Source organism: Cavia porcellus, unplaced genomic scaffold (assembly GCF_034190915.1).
Source record: "Cavia porcellus strain 051 isolate PalLab524CR breed Dunkin Hartley unplaced genomic scaffold, mCavPor4.1 scaffold_19, whole genome shotgun sequence".
Classification (NCBI taxonomy): Eukaryota; Metazoa; Chordata; class Mammalia; order Rodentia; family Caviidae; genus Cavia; species Cavia porcellus.
Window position 1 is genome coordinate 3,223,239 of NW_026947502.1, and position 20,908 is coordinate 3,244,146.

At 57.7% G+C, this 20,908-nt stretch overlaps 1 protein-coding gene across 4 annotated transcripts in view; it reads left to right on the forward strand.

Moving 5' to 3' along the window:
* The window catches only part of Anxa6 (annexin A6), a 45,309-nt gene that overhangs the window by 10,001 nt on the left and 14,400 nt on the right, over nucleotides 1–20,908 (forward strand). For 3 of the 4 annotated variants that reach the window (XR_010041027.1, XM_063230551.1, XM_063230553.1), the window contains exons 3-16: nucleotides 7,283–7,373; nucleotides 8,097–8,191; nucleotides 8,541–8,654; nucleotides 9,778–9,868; nucleotides 10,549–10,628; nucleotides 11,499–11,555; nucleotides 12,614–12,707; nucleotides 13,060–13,155; nucleotides 14,368–14,426; nucleotides 15,478–15,600; nucleotides 16,506–16,564; nucleotides 17,444–17,522; nucleotides 19,420–19,501; nucleotides 20,407–20,501. Coding sequence is in view for 3 of the 4 variants with exons in the window: in XM_063230551.1 (XP_063086621.1) it covers nucleotides 7,283–7,373; nucleotides 8,097–8,191; nucleotides 8,541–8,654; nucleotides 9,778–9,868; nucleotides 10,549–10,628; nucleotides 11,499–11,555; nucleotides 12,614–12,707; nucleotides 13,060–13,155; nucleotides 14,368–14,426; nucleotides 15,478–15,600; nucleotides 16,506–16,564; nucleotides 17,444–17,522; nucleotides 19,420–19,501; nucleotides 20,407–20,501 (1,215 nt within the window). In the remaining variant the exon portion in view is untranslated. The remainder of the gene's footprint in view (nucleotides 1–7,282; nucleotides 7,374–8,096; nucleotides 8,192–8,540; nucleotides 8,655–9,777; nucleotides 9,869–10,548; nucleotides 10,629–11,498; nucleotides 11,556–12,613; nucleotides 12,708–13,059; nucleotides 13,156–14,367; nucleotides 14,427–15,477; nucleotides 15,601–16,505; nucleotides 16,565–17,443; nucleotides 17,523–19,419; nucleotides 19,502–20,406; nucleotides 20,502–20,908) is intronic. The other variant, XM_063230552.1, reaches the window with a different exon arrangement.

Consider the following 20,908-nt stretch of genomic DNA (forward strand, 5'->3'; position numbering starts at 1 on the left):
CCAGCACTCCGGTAGGCTGAGGCAGGAGGGTAGAGCCCAGCCTGGGCAACTTAATGAGACCCTGCCTCAAAATTTAAAAACTGTAAAATGCCCTGGGGGTGTAGCTCAGTGTGAAGGCCTTGGGCTCAATGCCCAGTACTGAAAAAAAAGGAAAAAAGCCCTTGTGTGTCCTCCCTGCCAGCCCCAAGGAGCTCACTTTGCACTATGGGCTCTGGCCAGGCAGAGAGTGACTGCGGTTAGGGCAGATCCCAGGACTGGACGCTCCCTGGCCTCTATTTTCCTAGCATGGTCCTGCCAGAGCTGCTTCCTGAGAGGCGGCTTCATGCCTGATTCTGGATGAGTCAAGTGGACCACCAGGCCCAGGGGACCCGAGGCCAGGATCTGGGGTGCAGGTCTTCGGGCTTTCGTGCAGGCCTTCTGCCTGGCTGACTGGTGATCCTCATCATCCTGGGCCAGGGACCAACAGACCCCAGCAAGCCAGGGCCAGTGTAGCAGGTCCTAGCAGTCCCTGGGGTGGGTCCAGCAGAGGAGCTCTGGGCAGGCAGGAGGACACCCGTCCCAGCGTGAGAGAGCCTGGGAGGGCAGCTCAGAGGAGCAGCTGGAACAGAAGACCAGCAGCCCGAGATGGAGGGCAGGATGGCAGGGGAAAAGGTCATGTGGATGCTGGGAATGCAGCGGCCTGGTAGGAGCCCAAGAGGAGGATGGTGTCGGGAACTGGGCGGTCTGCTCCCTTCCCCGGCTGGAGGTTGAATCTTGCCCCCAACGCTGCTTCTCGGGCCCCACTTCTGCCTAACGCACATGCATGGATGCAGAGGCACAGTGTATGCGGGCAGACCCTTCTCGGGCCTGATCACCCCACACTGCTGTCCTTCCTGTCTGCTGTCACAGAAGAGGAACTAGAGGTCCACAAAGCCACGCAAACAGTAGTGTCATAGACGGTCCCACAGACGCTGTTCAGTGGCCTTTGTATTGTGGGGTTCGGGTGGGGGTGGGGGTGGGGGGTGGGTACATGAGGACAAGACGAGGAGGCCAGGTGCTCGTGCCTGCCTGGGTGCTGCAGAGGCGAGGCCAGGTCCGGTCCCATCAAGGCCACTCTGCCCTGGACAGGGACTCTACTAAGTGTCTGTGCGAGGCGGCCTAGATCACCTGTTCCAGCAGCAGCCTGGTGGGGCCTCAGACCACAGAACCCCAGGGCCTGGGCCGCTCCCCAGCTGGCACTGGCACCTGCTAAATATTTCAAGGTGGAGTAGGTCCTTTCCACTGCCAGTGCCTGCAGCTGGGATCCCATCTGCCAGCAGTGTCAGGCCATCAGGGGCAGGCGGACGAGGGGAGGAGAGGGGAAAGGAGGGGAGGGGTCTCCACAGGCTCTCAGTGACGTGAAAGCCACATAGAGAGGGGGAGAATGTCTGCCGAGGGCAGCCGGGCATGGATGACTTGAGGACCTGCTGGTGCTGATGCGCTTGGTGCTGCAAACCCCCCCTTGTAGCGATTGAGCGTCAGGGTGCTCATTCTTCTCTAAGCTGAGCTCTAAGAGAACGCCCGGGTCAAGCCCTTTGTAGACCATTGCATCCTCTCCAGATAGCTTCGCTTCACCTCTGTTCCCTCAGCCCCTTCCCCACTACCCACCTGTAGGGATGCTGGCAGGGAGCCGCAGGAGGAAGGGACCTGTGCCAGACACAGGCACAGAAACAGGGACAGTGTCTTGGTTACTTCTCTCTCATTGCTGGGACAAAATACTCAACACCCAAAATGAAGAAAGGGTTTATTTAGCTCACAGCTTTTGAAGGTTTCAGTCCATAATCAGCTGGCTCCAAGCCAGGGTGGCGTGGCATTGGGGCAACGCTTCCGGGCAGCAGCCAGCAAAAGCAGCCAGAGCAAAAAGGGGCAGAGCAGGCCTCTTCTCCGCCCTTATATTGTACACAGGCCACCCTGCTTGGAGGCCAACATAGCACTCAGAAAATCTCCCTGCCCTCTTAGACAGGCTCAGGAGGTTTACAAAGTAAGGGCCCTGGCTCCCTGCGGAGCCTCTTAGTTACCAAACTCCCCAGGTTGACACAGTGTATCAACCGTAACAATCTACCCTTTGTCAACTTGGCAGCCAGACAGATTTCTTCAAACAGGTCTCCAGATACAAAGGCATGCTAATCTTATCATTTCACAACTCAAATATTATAACACAGGTTTAATGATCCTTAAGAACTAACATTAAGTCTATCAATATTATATTACATTAGAACCATAACATTTTTCCCCCAGCCCCCCCAAAGGCTCATAGGCATCCCTTTAAGCAAAAGACATTTAGTCCATTCCCAAGAGTTGCCAAAGTCCTAACAGTTTCACCATTGCTGGAAAGTTCAAGTCCCAAGTCTCCTTCAAGATCTAAGGCAAACTGTTAGCTGCAAACCCCTGAAAACAAAGTTAGATGCCGCCAACATGCAGTGGCTCAAGATAAACATTTTCATTCCAAAAGTTACCAACAGGAGGGTGCAAAGAATTGGGACAAAAGAATGTTCAAAATCTAAACAAAATTGTGAGCTCCAAAGGGCTGTGTGACTCCCTCCTCTGGTTCTTCTGGTGCTTACCGATCCACGGCTTCTCTCTAGGCTGGCTTTGCTCCTTCATCGCAGTTTTCCTTAGATGACCCACGTTCCTGGCTTTTCCAAACTTCTGGGTTCTCCACTGCACCTTTGGCTTCACACTCACAGCCTCAGACACTGTCCTCTCAGGTCCTCCAAAACTGGGGTGGAAGCCTTTTAAATCTCAGAACTCTTGCATTCTCTATGTACCTAAAACCAACGCCATGTGGAAGATGCCTACGTCTGCTGTCAGCTGGAGCAGTAGCCAGGCTCTCCTTTCTCTTGGCTCTAGGGGTCCAGTGCCTGGATCACTGGGCTCTCTGAACCTGATTGTGAGGAACAGATTTCTTATGCCATGCCATTCTAGGACATGGCGCTCTGCAGCTTTGGCTTCAAAGTCTTCCACTTTTGCAGTTTTGAGGCTGCAAAGGTTCAAGATTTCCTGCTTTTTGTGATGCCTTCAGGGTATCTTTTCTGTTCTGTTCCTTTTCAACAATCAAGATTTCCTCAACTCTGTCTTTACAGTCCATAGCTTTATTGGAGCTTCCTTTCTGGCCAAACGCACAATGTTTTAATCATCTTGCTGGGCTTTTTGCTCTTGATATGCAACATAAATCTGGCTAAAAGTCCCCAACATGGGGCCAGGGATTTAACTCAGTGGAACATGTGCCTGCTGGGCAAGCTTGACATAATGAGTTAAAAAAAAAAGTCCCCCATAGTAGCCATGCCACAGCCTCAACATTCAACTGCCTTGAAATTTCTTCAGATTAATTAGTCAATCATCTTTAATCTTAGTCTCTGGACATGAGCAAAATGCAAACTTTCTGCCAAACTATAACACACATCATCTGGAGTCCAGCACCTGGTGCAGTCTTTACTAGTAGAAACCTCCGAATCCTGCTCTTCACTGGTTTTCTGGTCTTCTGCGCTCTGACCAGAATCTCCCGTACAGAGCAGCCTAAGCTGTCCCAGGGCTACTCTTCCAGGTGACATCTCCAAACTTTTCCAAACTCTTCCCCCAAGCCATTCCCAAAAGCTTGCGATCACAGCAAAGATCTCACTCCTCTGGGAGAAAATTCTGTCTTGGTTACTTTTTTCTCGTTGCTAGGACAAAATACTGGGCACCCAGGAAGGAGAGATCTATTTAGCTCACTGTTTGTGGAGGTTTCAGTCCATAAACAGCTGGCTTCAAGGCAGCGGGCAGAGCAAGCTTCTTTTCCTCCTTTATACTGTACACAGGTTACTCCTGCTCCAGGGTAGATGTAGCACTCACAAAATCTCCCTGCTTTCCTCTTGCACCAGCTGAGAATATTTACAAAGTAACGATACTGTTGGGTGTGGTGGTGCATGCCTGTAATCCCAGCACTAGGGAGGCTGAGGCAGGTGGGTCATTGTAGCCTGTGCTACAAAGTAAGTTCAAGGCAAACCTGAACTGCATAGTAAGACCCTGTCTCAAAAAGAAAAAGAAAAAGTAAGGATTTTGGCTCCCTGCTGAGTCTCTTAGTTAAACTTCTGAACAGCTCAAATTGGCACAATGTAGCAACCATAACAGACAGAGACAGGGAGTGGTCTATGCTGCAGCCCCTGCAGCTTCCAATCCTGGACCTCAGGGCTCTGGTCAGCCCCCATGCAGAATACTATGCATCTGATTGCTTTCCCTCCACGCCCCGCCCTGGCACACAGTCCAGCCTGGAGAAAGGTGTGTGTTTGAACTGTATGAAATCTGCTGCTATTTGCTGGTTTTACTGCACATAAAAGCAAACTGTATGATTCAATCTAGCTGTTAAGGAGTGGGCAGCTCTGTTTCCTGAAAGAGTATGGCAGTGCCCATCGTGAGCGGTGCCTGAGCAGTGCCACCAGGACAGTGCCTGGCAGTGCTGCAGTCCCTGGGACTCACCTCACTGGTCTCTGTCTGGCCCCATCCTAGTCAGTGAGCCTTGTGACTCCGGCACCGGCCCTGAGCACTGGAGAATTTGGGCCTGCCTTCCCCAGCACGCCTGCCTGCCCCGGCCCTGCTGTGCATCCTTGGTGTGATGCTGGTCCGCAAGGTGCACCTCCTGGCAGTCTCCCTTCTCCGTGCATCTGCATATGAGACTGAATGGCAGAAAGCTGAGCTGTTCCAGGCCCTCTGCTGGGGGCTGGGAACACATCTGTGAGCAGGTCAGGACCGGGCCCTGCCCTCACAGAGCTTCCAGAGGAAGTGTGTCCCCCTGCTCTGTGCTGCCCCTCCCCAAACACCCCCACATCGCATTGCAGCTGTGGTCCTCAGGCATCTCCCCACTGATGCTGGGGTCTCAGCATACCTGGGCCTCATTCGGTAGAAGCATCATGCACCCTGCTTGGCTGGGTGGATGGATGGATGGATGGATGGGTGGGTGGATGGGTGGGTGGATGAATGAGTGGGTGAGCAGAGGGCTGAGCGAGTGAGTGAGGGGGTCGGTAGGTGGGTCGGTGTTAGGGGGGTCCTGGTCCCGGCTGCCCTGGAGACACAAGTGTCTGAGTGTGAGAAACCTTAGGGTCCCCAGGGTTGAGCAGCACCTCTGCCTATTTTTAGCTTTGAAAATGGGGTCAGAATGACGCAGGCAGGAAGCAGCCAGGCTGGAAGGAGCCTGTGCAGCAGAAGAGGCAAATGGCGCAGTGAGATAGCTCAGACCCTTTTTTCAGGGACAGGGAACGGTGCCCTTCAGGGGCCACACCGGGTTGCCCCTCCCTATCTCCTTCCCTGCCCGGGACAGTGGGGGGAGGGTGAAAGTTTGGATAGTTAGGAAGAGCCTGGGGCCCCCTCCGGTGGGCCTCTGACTTGCTGTGTGGCCTCGCTGCATCACCTGTCTCTGTTCTGGGCTCACGGTGGCATCTTTACTCCCAGGTCCAGGGGTCCTCAGCACCGCCCTGAACACTGAGGAACCCCGGCTTGCAGGCCCGCCCACCGCCTTCCTCTGCCTTCTCAGAGCCTGGCCCTTGAGTGTCCATTGATTCACTCAGCTTGTGCACAGTCTCCATTGCCACCCCTGCACTAGGGCTGGGGACTCAGTTACTCTTCTTATACACAGTTGTTTGTCTTATTCATGATGTAGTCCCTGCTCCCCATGGAATTGAAGATCAAGAGGAATGGCCGGTGTGCTGATGCAGGCCTTTAATGGCAGCACTCGGGAGGCTGAGGCAGGAGGATCACCTCAAATTCAAGGCCAGCCTGGGCTACATAGTTCAAGGCCAGCTTGAACTGCATAGCAAGACCCTGTCTAAAACAAAACCAAGAGAAGCGCAAGACTATAAAGGGGTTTTAGTCTCTTCACAGAGCAGTCGTCCCCGCCTCTTGGCCCTCTGTTTCTCCGTCTACCCAACACTGGCTGCGCCTCCTCGCTAATGTTGCCAGACTGGGGGGATTCGGGGAGAAACACCGCAGGGTTCACAGCTGTCCTGCCTTCCAGCTCATGGGTCCCTGCACCCAGCACTCCGGCCTCCTCGGGTCTGTGGTCTGAGGCCTGCCCTCCTCCCCCGGCGGGCGCTGTCTCTGGCCAGAGCCTCAGTCTCTGAGGTCAGGCAGGAAGGGCCTCGGCAGCCATCCTTCGCTGCCCCAGGGGTGATCAGGTTGCAGGGGATCCGTGGGCGGCGGGAAGATGGTGTCCCTGTCTGGTCAGCGTCACTGTCAGGACTTTAAATAGCAGCTCCATGCTGCCCACGCACGGATACCTCAGAGGAGGCAGCGCCTGCAGGCTGGGACCAGGGCTGCAGAGGCCGGGGTACTCTGCCAGCGACAGACAGCAGGGGGCGTCTCCCTCGCAGGCTCCCGGCCCCACAGCGCCTCCACGGAGCTGAAGTCAGTGCCGCTTTCTTGCAGGTCCTTGCTCCTGTCTGCGGTGTCTGTGCAGCTTTTGGTGGTTTGCACTCGGGCACCCGCAGCCCTCAGCCCTCAGCCCCTGCCACACACCCAGCCCCACGGCTGGCTCCCACAGGCATCGGCCCCATTGTGCATGCACATTTTGCTTCGAGCTCTGAGGTCGCTGGCTCCTTGGCTTCCTCTCCTGGCCTGCAGGCCCAGCCAGCCTGTCCTCAGATGCCTCCTACAGCTCAGCTTACACCGCCAGCAGGCCCGTGCCAGATCTTGGTATCAAACCTGAAGGTGGCTTCCTGGTCCCTTGGGCCCAAGACCTGTCCTGAGCAGCTGGCAGCTGCAGGGTTCGGCAGAGCCAGACAGCACAGGGGAGCCGGGAAGAAGTCTAGGGCCTGGGTGGCCACCGTCAGGTGGCTTGCTTTGTGCTTGACTGCTTCATCTCACACCAAGACCATTTTAAACCCAGCGTGGTGGCTCACACCTATAATCCCAGATATAATCCCTTCGGGCTGAGGCAGGAGGGTCTCAAATCCACATCTAGCCTGGGCAGTTTAACGAGATCCTGTCTCAAAGTAAAAATAACAATAGGTAGGGATGTAGCTCAGTGGTAGAGCACCCACGGCTCAGCCCCACATTCCACTCCAGCAAGCCTTACAGGAGTCACGTTCATGGGGAGCAAACAGGCGCTGTAAACTGTAAAGTGCCGTGAAAACAGGAGAGGCTCTGGTTCCTCTGCAGGCGCCCTTCTCCTCCCTCGCCACTCAGCCAGGCTTATTTAACCCTCTCATAGGGTGAAGGTTGGTGCAGGGCGGTGGGCATGACCCTGACCAGAGCCCAGGTCCCAGGTCAGCACCCCTATCTCTCCCCCGTTCAGGGCACAAGGTACCGAGGCTCCATCCACGACCACCCGGACTTTGATCCCGGCCAGGATGCCGAGGCCCTGTACAACGCCATGAAGGGCATCGGTGGGTGCTGGCCGCGGGCAGGCAGGCCTGAGGGGAGGAGGGGTCTGGAGAGGCTGAGCTCAGCCGGGCTTGGTGGGAAGGGGTGTGGGGGAGTAAAATGAACCCCTCTGCCTGTGCATGCGCGTGTGCACGCGTGTCGCTGGGGTGAACCCATAAGCTCTCGCACGCTGGGCTAGGCGAGTCCTCCAGCCCGAGCCACAGCCGAGCCTGTTCCTTGTTCAGCCTTCTTTCATTTCTCATACTTGCACAGTATAGCATTCCCCGCCAACAGAGAGGGCTGAAGAGGAGGAGCCCCAGACGGGCTGCTGCAGCTTCAGTCCTAGTGCTTCCCCCGTGTAGTGGACACCCCGGGACGCGCCTGCTCCCCTGGGGTAACCGCCACCCTGAACCAGGGCTGACTGTTCTCTTGCACTTTCCTTGGGGTTGAAGGAAACCTGCGCTGGCATTCGGACTCCCGGGTTTTCTAAGCCAGGCTTCCTGCAAGGCCGTGGGCGAGCCCTTGCCCCTCTCGGGGCCTCAGTTTATCTGTACAGTGAGAGCTAGATCAGGGGTCCGCCGGGCTCAGGTCCGCTGTGCTGCCGCCCCTCTCGGTGAGGTGGATTCTACACTCATCACTGGCTCCTCCAGAGCAGAAGGCTCATGCTGTGGCCAGGGAAGGAAGCACCCTGGCGGGCTTCCTGGCAGCAGCGTAAGTAGCGTGACAGGGGCCCTCCTGACTTCCAGGCAGTGACAAGGAGGCCATACTAGAGCTGATCACCTCCCGGAGCAACAGGCAGCGGCAGGAGATCTGCCAGAGCTACAAGTCCCTCTATGGCAAGGTAACCATGGCGATCAGAGGCGGGTGGGCCGGACAGAGGATGTGCTCATCAGAGTCTTCCTGCAGGTTCCTGCGCCTGTGTCTGGAACCTGCCCCTGGTCTTTCTTCTTTAGCCTCAAATACAGCCAGGGCACTGCGGTGCCCCAGGAGTAGTGGGGAACAAACGCCCAGATAATGGAGGGAGTCAGAGAGTGGGGCAGCCGACAGAGCTGGGGAAGGGACACCATGCCTCTCTGCCGGCTGCAAGTTCTGGGTGGTCACCTGGGGGCTGTGTGGCGTGCATGGGCCCCATGGCTGTCAAACGAGTGCCCATCAGGTATAATCCTCAGGGCTGCACTGTCTTCCCCCAGGACCTTATTGCCGACCTGAAGTACGAACTGACGGGGAAGTTTGAGCGGCTGATCGTGGGCCTCATGAGGCCCCTGGCCTACTGTGACGCCAAAGAAATCAAAGATGCCATCTCGGTAAGAAGCGTGTACACATGCATGTGTGCCTGTGTGCTGGGGACAGGGACTTGGGTAAGCCCAGAGCTTACCTGGCAGATGTGCCCAGCCAAGAGCAGATTCCAGTGCCACAGACAGACAGACGTGGACAGAGGTCAGTGCAAACAGACCCTTTGCCAGCCCCACAGCAGCAGGATGTAGGGGAGTGAAGCCAGGTCGTGTTCAAATCACCAGAGCGCAAGTGGGCACCGAAAGAGGCCGTCAGGGCAAAACCTGGTTCTGGGTGACTTGGGGAGCCAAGAGCTCAGCGAGGAATTGGTGGGTCTTTTCAGGCTGGGGAGACCCCCAGAGAGCTTGCAGAGATGGGGTGAGGCTTTGAGGCAAAGCTTTGCCCAGTAGAAGGAGGCAGAGATAGAAACCCCTGGCCGTACCTGGAACTTCAGTTTCCAAAGCTCGTGGCCCCTAACGATGTATCCAGTGTGAATTCGCTTTCTAAATTGATTCTCGGCTGCCCGAGAGGTTGTCACCTTCTCATTCTCCTTAGAGTCTGGCAGAACCTGACACAAGCATGCAAGAAAATCGAGGTCCAGTAAGGTCATCTCCTCGCCCCCCTCAAACTTTTAGAGCTTGTATACAAAGGGCCGGCTTGGCCTCTTCCCTGGTTGACGTCTGGGATCCCCCACTTGCATGAGACCCTCCGGTCTCCCTAAATGAAGCCTGTGACCTCCCCTGCTGCTGCATCCCTGGCCGTGCTGGGAGAGGCCCGTTCCTAGGTCACGCCTCCAGGTTTGTGCAGAGGCACCAGGAACCCGGGAACCAGAGCCGGAGGGCGGCTCCACTAGACTTGCCCTCTTCTCAGCGTGCAAAAACAAAAAGCTAGACCAAGTTGCTTTCCTTTTTGGTTAAAGGTAGGAAAATTTACTGGGGGAAAAGGAATAGGGCCTAGGAACAGCCCCGAGAGGCAGGAGGGCCTGAATGGGCTGCCCAAGATCCAGTTTCTTGATAAGAAGCCGCAGAGTGGGACTAAAACCCAGGGCCCCGGGCTTCCTGGCAGCAGCACCAGAAGGTGCCAGAAGAGCAGAGAGAGCCGAGGGCCTCCCATCCCCGGGCGCCCCGCCTCACACACACCCCTTCTCTGCTGCAGGGCATCGGTACCGATGAAAAGTGCCTCATTGAGATCCTGGCCTCCCGGACCAACCAGCAGATCCACCAGCTGGTGGCGGCCTACAAAGACGGTGAGAGGGGGAGGGGCCTGCTAGCGGTGGGGGGTGGGGCCAGGAGTGCCCCGCCTGATTCATCCTCCGCCCATCCGGCTGTCCAATGAGCGCTGCTCTGATGGGCGGGGCACGAGGTTGCTGGGCTATGGTAGTGGGCGGTGCTAATGCAGCCCCTGCCCTTAGAACCAATGAGAGAACAAGGCAATACACTAATCATTAGATTAACACGATGAGTACACACCATGGGGGTTCAGTGGTGAAGGAAAGGGGTAAAACTTTGATGAGGGAGGACCTTCAGACAGATGGTCAGGGAAAGCCTATCTTAGGAGGAAATGAAGAGCCAGTTGGATAAAAAGTGGACAGAAGATACTGCCAGCAGAGAAGGGCAAGTGCAAAGGCTCTGTGGTAGAAATGAGCCTGGTAGCAACGACAAGGCTAGAGAGGTAGAGGACAGGGCAGGCTCACACAAGGCCTTGAAGGCTGAGAGAGAGCAGCTGCTTTATCTGGAGTCCAAGGCAGCAGGGGGATGATAGGGGACAGGGGAAGATTCACATCCTAGTACCAGCAGCTGTGCACGTGGGGCCTTAGATTTCGGGACCTGTGACAACTGTCTGATCACTTTGAAGGCTGCACAGAGCCTTTGTCCTGGGTCCCCGAGGCCTTGGGAGTTGAGGTTAGAGCTGTGTTTCTTCCTGTAGCCTACGAGCGAGACCTGGAGTCTGACATCATTGGTGACACCTCTGGCCACTTCCAGAAGATGCTTGTGGTCCTGCTCCAGGTTGGTCCACGCCTGGCCCTCAGCCCCAAGCTCCCAGGGCTGGGTCCCCTGCTCCCTACTGTAGGGCAGGCAGCCTGGCCAGCCCGTCACTACCAGTCCTTCCTCTGTGCCATGCCTTCCTCACCACCTGTCCCTCCCCAGCTGTCCGTTTCATGCCCCAGCGCTGAGGTGATTTCTCTGGCTCCTCTGACATAGAGCCGGGGAGCTCAGGGTTCTGCCCCGTCTTCCTGGTTTGCCCAGCGGTGTCTTCAGGCGGCTGTGCAGTGTAGGAGGAGGAGGCTGGAAGGCAGGCCTGGCTGCACACCTGTGCCTGTTCCCTCCGAGCAGCTTCCTGACTCAGCCTCCTGCACACGTGGGCACAGGGCTTGGGTGGAGGAGTACAATCACTGAGAAGCTCCGCCACCGTCGAGGCTTCTGAGCTCAGATCTTGGGCCCCAGGCCCCAGACCCTTAGGATTAACTTCTGGGTCAGGTGTGGGACCTGACAGTGCAAGCCCAGGTGCGGCCACTTGCCCCGTGGTGTCATTGCTGGGAGGTGTCATGGGCCTTTGGCCAGCTCTGGAGTCCAGGGTCTGGTCTGCAGAGGTAGAGGCTCCGCCTGCTTCCCTGGGGCCGGGCCCCTGAAGGACCTGGTTATTCCCAGCACTGCCATGTTGGATCACAGCCCTGAGGGTGAAGGGAAAGGTCAGGGAGCCTCCTTCGAGTCCCCGTGAAATCCACCCTGTGGTCTGTAGGTTCCTCCCAACCCACTCACCTTTCCTGCACGCCTCTGGGTGCTTCTGGGTCTCGGCAGCCTCCCTGCCTGCACTGCGGGTGCCCAGGCCTCCCACCTGCTCTGGGGGCTGCAACACTGACCCTTGTCTCTGTTCAGGGGACCAGGGAGGAGGACGACGTGGTGAGCGAGGACTTGGTGCAGCAGGACGTGCAGGTAAACGGCCCCGAGGGGCGGCCTCGGGGAGGGGAGCTCGGGCGGGAAGGGCTGGTGGCCACATCGTGGGTATCAGATGCCGGAATGCTGGGCCACAGCCGGTTTATGCAGAGCTTCCTGAGAGGAAAGACTGAAATTCTTTCAGAAGTACAGGACATGTAACACTGGCGTCATGAGCTTTGGAGCTTGAACTGTTCATGTGTTCATTCCGATTGGTCCCAGTCTTAGAAAGAAAACGCCCGCTGTGGGCAGGGTGCCCTGTGGAGCACCGGGGGAGAGACTTTTGGGCATGTTTGGTAGCACGCACACCTTTGCTGCGTGTACCCCGCGGGCCGGGGGCCTTGAGCACCCCTTGTGTGGCCAAAACACTGTGGCAGCCGATAACGACATTACTGAGGTGCACCCTGGCCTCGCGCGGGGCTGGGAGGCAGACGCAGGAAGGGACCACTGCTCTGCCCAGGAGAGGAGAGCAGGGCAGAGGCAGGAAGCCATTAGGACTTCCAGGAGAGGGGACAGGAAAAGGTCTCCATCGGGACGCAAAGGTCAAGTCGGGGCTTCCCCAGAAAGGGAGGAAGGGAGCTGGGTGTGGTGGCTCATGCCTGTAATCCCAGCACTCAGGAGGCTGAGGCAGAAGGATCGCTGAGAGTTCAAGGCCAGCCTGGGCTACAAAGTGAGTTTAGGGGCTGGGGATTTAGCTCAGTGGCATAAGTGCCTGCCTTGCAAGCAGGCAGTCGTGAGTTCGATCCCTGGTACCGATAAAAATGAAAAAGACAAAAAAAAAAACAAAAACAAAAACAAAGTGAGTTTAAAGCCAGCTCAAACTGCATAGTGAGACCCTGTCTCAGAAAGAAAAAGACGAGGAGGAGAAGGGAGAAGTGAGGAGAGGAGAGGAGAGGAGAGGAGAGGAGAGGAGAGGAAGGGAAAGAGAGAGGTATGTGCAAAGGCCCGGAGGCTTCCAGCTACTGCCCTGTGAGGGGACTGGGCAGCAGCCGTTGAGGCTCGGCCAGCAGGCCCCCGAGGAAATCTCTTTTGAGCGTGTCCCACTTCTTCCCCCTTAGGATCTCTACGAGGCAGGGGAACTGAAATGGGGAACCGACGAGGCCCAGTTCATTTACATCTTGGGAAATCGCAGCAAGCAGCACCTCCGCTTGGGTGAGAACTGGAGCCGGCTCGCTCGGGGATGCGCCCACCTCCCCTGCAGCTCCCCTTTCTGCGGAACCGCTCCTTGTGACAGCTGCTTCAGTTTTATTGGGCAGTGCTTCTGTTAGCCCGGAGTCGTTCACGACGCTCCGTCCGTCTGTCCTGCCCCTGAGCGCCAGGCCTGACTCAGGCAGAGGATTTGGTGCAAAGTCCTCCCCAGCGCCCGCAGCCTGGCCACCCGAGCTCCAGGCCTTATTTCCTGCGGGCGGTGGGGTCCTGGCCCCTCACCCTGCGCTTGTGAAGTCCCCGTATCCCCCGCTGCTGTGGGGCGCCATCTGATGTCCCCTCTCTCTCTGTGACTCAGTGTTCGATGAGTATCTGAAGACCACAGGAAAGCCGATCGAGGCCAGCATCCGGGGGGAGCTGTCCGGGGACTTCGAGAAGCTGATGCTAGCTGTGGGTGCGTCGGGGCCTGCGGGGATCTGAGACCCTGAGAACCGCGTGCAAAGGGCTCGGGGAGGAGAAGACCAGGCGGCTGCACCTTCCAGGGAAGGGGAGGAAGCTAAGTCACGGGCTCCAGGTTCTTCCCGTTCCTTTCCAGCATGGTCGGGGAGAAGGCCACCGAACTGGGGTGGGAATGAGGAGGGACAAAGGCCTGAGCGGGGCATCTGATGGGCCAGGTGGATGCAGGAAGCCAGGCATGGTGCCACACACCTGTCATCCCAGCTACTGCGGAGGCTGAGGCAGGAGCGTTGCAAGTTTAAGACTAGCCTGGGTGACTGAGCAGGACTCTGTCCAAAACATAAATCAGAAGGGCTCTGGAAACAGCTCAGAGGTAGAGCACTTGCCCAGCACGCACAAGGCCCTGGGTTCCATCCCCAGTGCTGGTACACATGCACACATGCACACACACATGCACACGTGTACACGCACACCCTAGGAGTGGGGCCTGCTGTCCCCTTCACAAGAGACGAAATTGAACTGAGGTACCTTCAAATTCAAGGGACGGATCAGTCCCTGACGAGGCCATTTGGGTGTGGAATCCAGATTCAAACCCAAGAATTCTCCCAACTTGCAGTTGACTATGGGGCAAGTCAACTTAGCGTCACAGGGCCTCAGTTTCCTCATCTGCTAAATGGACCACTTGATTCAAGTGCTTTGCAAGACCGACATTCCCAGGTGCCGCATGGGGGCGAGTGGGTGTTTTTCGGGGAGAGCCACAGCCCAGGCCTCGGCTCCCTGCCCGGAGTTCTTCCCCGCCGGCTGTTTGAAGAATTCAGCCTCTGCACTCCTCTGCCGACAAGATCCAGAGTGATTCATTGCCACTACTTTTCTGGTGTAGCTGAATCCAAAGAATAACCTTTCCTAGTCCAACCTGGACACTGACCCTGACCCGGCCCCAGTCTCTGAAAGTCCTCGCCCACCTGAGAGCCTGGAGAATGACCTGCCTCCGAGGTGGGCCACCAGGTCCTGACAGGCTCCTGGTCTCTTTATCCCCGAGTCTGTTGTAAAGCAAGCAGATCTGAGTTTTAAGGGGTTGAACACTGTCAGGAAGCTGGGGTTCTTCTGGCATTTGAACCACTGGCTCCTGGAAACCAGGACCCAGCAGGCCTCAGGCCGTGCCTGCACATCCATCCCGGGCAGCGGCGTCACACCTCCCCTCTCTCCCCAGTGAAGTGCGTCCGGAGCACCCCTGAGTACTTTGCAGAGCGGCTCTTCAAGGCCATGAAGGTGTGTGGTGGGGTCAGCATGAGCAACCCGGAGGGAGGGGACGGTGCCCCCTGCTGGACGGTCAGACTCCTCATCGAGTCCTTGATGTCCACTGTCTAAAGGTGGCCCTTCGGGGCTGGGCCACAGGGCTGACTCGGGGTGGCGCTGTGTCCCAGGTGACCTCCCACACGTGGGCGCTGCCTGGTCCAATGTCCTGCCCCTGTCAGAGGAGACATTGACAGCTGGCACCATCGCCAGCCAGCCAGACAGGTTGGCACCAACACTTTAAAAACACAGGAACTGGGCTGGAGCTGTAGCTCAGCGACATAAGCGCTGGCCTGGCAAGCACAAGGTCTTGAGTTCGCTTCTTGGTACCAAAAAGTAAAAATAAAAAGCACAGGAAACCGGCCAGAGTGCACATAGACAAGGCAGCCTGGGAAACCCCGGGCACCGTCTGCTAGGACTCACGAGCTGGCAGTGCCATCTGGGCTGTGTTTCCAAGCACAGTGCTGCCCAGGTTTTTACGCCTGTGCCACACAGAGGCACTGGTGCTATTTCCCTGGCACAACAGAGCCAGTGAACACCTGCTTGCTGCTGGAGGCCCACGACCCAGAGCTCGGGCCTCCCTGTGCCTGCCAGGCCATCTCACAGGGGCGAGATGGGGCAGTTTGTGTCTCTGCCAGTGTACAGAGCAAAACTAAGCAGCTCGCCCTTCAGAGCAATGCTCAGCCCCTCAGAGCACTGCTAACGGTGCTGACTGAGAAAGCTGGGCAGAGCCCACGCACACCAGGCAGCACGGAACGACCCATGCGTGGTGCCAGGTTTGCAAAGCACGCACCTCTGAGCACATCAGGGGGTCACCCAGCTGGGGTAGAGTCAGGAGGACTCAGGGTGAGAGCGATTGGCTCCCCATGAGGAGTGCGCAGGAGCTTCAGAGGGAACAGAAGTGCCTGCCTTCCGCCTTCCTGCATTTAATTCTTTATTATGAAAATCGTGTTTCTCCCTAAGCCGGAGGCCGTGAGCCTTCCAGGTTCCATTCCCAAAGCTCTGCTCAGTGCTGCTGGTCTCCTAGGGCCTGGGAACAAGGGACAACACCCTGATCCGCATCATGGTCACCCGGAGCGAGCTGGACATGCTGGACATCCGGGAGATCTTCCGGACCAAGTACGAGAAGTCCCTCTACAGCATGATCAAGGTCAGTGGTCCTGAGGGCGGCAGGGAGGGCAGCAAAGGGCTTTCTGCAGAGATGGGCTGGGGTGCCACTTCAGGGAGAGCGGCCAGCGTCCAGAAAGCTGGGAGTCTCTTGGGAACTCCAGGAGTCCTGGCCTGGTGGTATCAGCAAGGACAGTCAGGTGTCGGGGGAGCTTGGGAGAGGTGAGGCTGACGAGGCGACAGGGCGGCAGCTGGGAGAGCACTTGCCTGGCGCTGACAACGACGGGCTGACCGGTATTTAACCTGATGTGAGGGTAAGAACGCTCACAAAGGGAGTGAGGGTCCTGCAGAAGAAGGACACCCACGCATGCGTGAGCAGTGGCTCCTCCGGCTGTCCAGTGCGGGGGCTTTGTCCAGAGGCAGGTGCAGGATCAGGCTTTATGAGGCTGACAGAGATCCGACTTTGGGGCCAAAATGTGCTTCTGAGCGGGGGGTCAGCGAGTCAGGGGCGTCCCATTCCATGGGAGGGACTAGGAGGAGCAGAGAGAACCCAGCCTCTTCGCCACAACCTCCTCACAGAGAGATAGAGTACACCACCTACATGGGCCGTCGAATGCGTATGTGAGGGCAGACACTCCCCGGGTCTCCTTCATGGTGCCCTGGTTCCCCGGTGCAGCTCGAGCTGTCCTCCTTTGGCGGCGCTGACACTCAGCGATGACAAATGCTGCAAACCAGAGCTTCCCGCCCTTCCCTGCCCTCCCATAGAGAGCTGGCGGTTAAGTGGCACCCGGAGCTCCCACCTGGTGACCAGAGAGGCTGCCGGGCGGTCCCGGGCACCTCCAGAAGCAGGGGTCCGGCTGCAGTCTGCAGCTGGGGCCCAGCAGACCCTCCCCTCCCTGCTGGAGAAGAGCCAGGGCCGGCTGGAGTCACCTCTCCCTCTGTCCACAGAATGACACCTCTGGCGAGTACAAGAAGGCTCTGCTCCGGCTGTGTGGGGGTGACGATGAGTAAGTATCGTGGCCAGGGGGAGCGGCCTGCGCTCCTGGCCCTGGTGGACTGGTGGGTCTGACGGGTTGGACTCCCTCGGGGCCAGGGCGCCACATGGGGGCAGTGGGGGTGGCTGACCCCTGCAGGACTGTGGGTCTGCGTGTCTGAGCGTGAGTGTGGTCTCCCCTTATACAAGCTGTCTATGTGAGTGGACTTGGGGGCCAGCCGGGGGCAGCCCCACCATGGGGACAGGGAGCAGGTGCCAGCATGGGGACGCCTGGGCTGAGCTGCCCAGGCTCTCAGGAGACAGCAGGGGCCAGGTGGACAGAGGACTCAGGGCGGGCACCTGGGTGGAGAAAGCCCTCAGATCAAGGCCTGGAGACAGGAAGGCCCGTCCAGCTCACTGGTACGGGCGAGGCTGCCCTTGTGGAGCTCTGCAGAGAGAAATGGGCAGAGAGGTGGGCAGGGCCTCTGCCTGGGACGTTAAATTGGGCCACGGCTTGGACAGAGGGGACACACGGGTACACTGATGTCCTGTGGATCTGAGCAGGGTCCGAGAGCCTCTGCAGCTGTTCAGCCTCAGAGTTATCCTCGCCGGAGCTGCGGGGCAGGTGTGGCCGAGTCCTGCCTCTCAACCACATGGAGGGGGCCATGCAGACAGGAGTCCCGCTGGAAGGGGGATGGAGGAGGGTGGGCTGCAGATGGAGAGGAGAGGGCCAGCTTGGGGAGTGGGGAGGACTCTCAGAGACCAGGGAGGGCGCTGGACGCTGGGTCAGGCATACCGTAGGAAGGTGGCTGGCTGTGTGTGCGTGTGTGTATGTGTGCATGTGTGCGCATTGCCCGCCCGTGACGTGCCCTCCCTCCCTCCCTCCTGTCCCTCCTTAACCCCTCCGTTCCAGTGCCGCTGGCCAGTTCTTCCCGGAGGCAGCGCAGGTGGCCTATCAGATGTGGGAGCTTAGTGCAGTGGCCCGAGTTGAGGTCAGACCCTCCCCACCTCCTGCTTGACCTCCTCACCCCCAGCTTCCACTCTCACGCTGGCCCCTTCCTGCTGCTCCTCGGGTTGGCACCCGGCTGCCCCCTGGTGGCCACCCCGAGCCAGCGACTCGCGTCCACAGCTTCCTCTGCTCCTCCAGAGCTGAGAGCTGAGACCTGGCGGGGAGGCACCAGAGGGGCACCTGGCTCCCCAGTTAACTCCTAACACTCTGGGGTGCGTTTGCTGCTCGCTACTAACACTCACAGACTGGCTGGCTCTGCAGGCAGCCTCCTGGGCCTGGGTGCCAAGAACAGACATCCCCAGGCCCACAGCAGGAGCTAGAGTTGTGCTGCTGAGCACCCCAGGCCCAGGGTCCGCAGAGCACAAGTCATGCAGAAGCACGTTTGGGACCTGGGAGTCCTGTTACCGATGGGCTTCCTTCAGCTTTAAAGGAGGGGTTAGGCATGCAACCTTGGGGACCTAGGGACTGGAGCACTGATGCCCAAGCAGAGTTCCCCAAACTGCAGGGAAAACTTGGCTTAGCAGTGTATGCCTGTAATCCCAGCACTCCAGGAGGCTGAGGCAGGAGGGTTTCAAGTTTGAGCCCAGTGATTGACACCCTGATACAAAATATTTTAAATACATAAAAGAGGCTGGGGATATAGCTCAGTGCAAAGGCACCAGACTCATTCCTCTGTACCACATACACACACAAACTTACCAGGCAAAATTGTCATTGCAAATCATACACAGTGACATAGACCTGCGATCCCAGCTCATCCTAAGGCTGGGTCAGAAGGATCACAAGTTCTCAAGCAGCCCAGGCAAATTAGTAAGACCTTACCTCAAAATAAGACAAGTAAATAGAAGGAGCTGGGGTGCAGGTCAGTGGAGAGCTGCCGGTTCAGTGCCCATACCATGTATGTGCATACACGTACGCACACTTTGGAGATGGTCTTAAATTGTGTGTGAAAAGCACCTCCTTTGGCAATGGAGGCACCAGCCAGTGCTAAGAACCCCCAATTTCCCAGAGTGAGGGAGCCCTGTCCACAGTGGCCCTCCTGCCTCTGCCGAGCCACTGGCTTCATGCAGTGGCATCTCGTTAAACTGGGTGATACTTTCATTTTTATTCCATGGTGGCAGTGCTGGTGTGCAGTTCGGGATGGTAGCACAAGACTGTTTTCATCATGAATTTGTTTAACAGGGTTTTGTTTGTATTCTGAATGTCCACTGTGTGTCAGGCACCGGTTGTAGGCACAATAGACACATCAAAGACAAGTAGACACCCATGTGTCCTCCAGGAGTGTGTAAACGTCAAAGTGCGTGCCTGGAGCGGCGGGGCATGTGCTTAGCATGTGCAAGGTCCAAATTAGATGCCCAGGACCAAAAATAAATAAAATAAAAAAATTTTAAAAGTCTTATAAAACAGACATGTTTAAGTAAAACAGAAAAGAATAGAATTTTCCAGAAATGTTAAATATTAAAAGCAGCCTAGGCCATACACAGACTTGGAAAAGCAGAGGGCCCGAAGCTGGGAAGGCTGTTCTGGCGTCCCTGAGCAATTCTGCTGCCTTCTCCAAGCCAGCGGCCCCAGCGGGCAGCAAGCCTGGGCCGGCCAGGGTTCTGGAAGACCTGGGACCCAGGAGCTGGGGCAGAATCCGTCCCGCAGCAGCAGCCCAGCCACTTTCCCTTTGACCAGCACTAGCTCTGCTCTGGGTCGGTCTGTCTCTCTCTCTCTCTGTACTGTGCAGGGTCTGTCTGCTGTGCCCTGGCCCCTGCCTCTGTCCCCAAGCTGCTTGGCTTGGGGTGAGGGGGGAAAGTCCCCCTCCCCAGCATGCTCCCCTCTGGCGCTGGCCCCTGGGGTCTCGGAATGGCCACCCATGTTCTTTCTGCTTCTCACAGATGAAGGGAACCGTGCGCCCAGCCAATGACTTCAACCCGGATGCAGATGCCAAAGCCCTGCGCAAAGCCATGAAGGGTCTCGGTAAGGGGGCCTCAGGGGCAGCTGGGACCAGGGGTCTGGCAGTGGGCTGGGTAAGGGGATGGGTCACGGCCTCCACTCAGGGTCCACTGCCTCATGTCGTCCTGCTCCCCGGACATCTCCTGACAGCGTACATAGCGGAAGGAGGGGGCTTAGGAAGGAGACCAAGGTGTCCCGCAGCCCGCTGGGCACAGTAGCCTGGTATGGAAGGTAGTTGTGGGTCACAAAACCTGGATCTGTGCCCTGGCTTTGCTGCTGACTCAGTGTGTGGCTTCTAGCAAGTCTTGGTTTCCTCACGTGCAAGGCAAAGGCCCACTGGCTCTGTGACCCAAGAGCACGCACGGTCTTGGGCAGGAGTGTCCCCTGCTGGCCAGCTCCTTCATGAAGGCCCGTCTGCCACTGGTTGAAAGCACCCAGGGCTGTGCTCAGAGCCCAGCAGGGACAGGATGGCTAGGGTCCAGCTTCCACTGCCTGGTCTCCTCGAATCTGCCCAGCGGTGACTCCCAGGGGCTTTAGGGCAGGTCCCTTGCACCCTGGGCTTCATTCCTGTTTGTCTCTCGGGAATGAGAACACTTTCCAAGCATTTCCAGGTCTCGAAGATGGTAGAAGTGAAAATGCTTTGAAAGACAGAGTCAGTGCCAGCGCTGAGGTGACGCGTTAATGTAAGCCAGGCTGTCTCCCCGGGCAGTCCTTTTCCTCCGGCAGCAACACGGCAGGAGGAAGCAGGGAAGAGTCTAGGGTGATCAGGGGCTCGGGCCAGAGGCCAGGGTGCCAGCCACAGGGGCTCAGGAATGTGTGGCCGCTGAGCCAGGCTTCCACCTGACAGAGACTGGTGGGGACCGTCCACGGGGCACTGGGAGGAGCGGGGTCACAGGCCTCCCTCTGAGGCGAGTGGCTTTGGTGACCAGGAACCGATGAAAACACGATCATCGATATCATCACGCATCGCAGCAACGCCCAGCGCCAGCAGATCCGGCAGACCTTCAAGTCCCACTTTGGCCGGGTGAGCGCCCTGCCCCAGCCCCAGCCCCGCACCCCAGGCCTGCTCGAGAAGCTTGGCTGTCGCTGCCAGCTGTGCACATTCGCATGATCTTAGGGGTCCCCAGCACAGGGTTCCAGCCACCTCGTGTGCCCCCTGCTCTCCCAGTTGCTTGTGATCACTGATTCTTGGGTGAGGTGGCTGGGCGGGGGGCAGAGGCTCCGTGCGAGGCCAGCGTCAGAGGTGATGGCTGTTTCTGCAGGGGGTTTGGGGGATTTGCAGCCCCAACACACAGAGAGCAGCCTTCAAGGCCCCAAGGCTGCCTGTGACCTCACACCCGGGTGCCATGTGCCTTGGGCTGACGAGTTTCCTCCCAATGGACACGATGTCCCTTGGCCTCTTGGTGGCTTTCCTGAATCCTCTCGATTCAT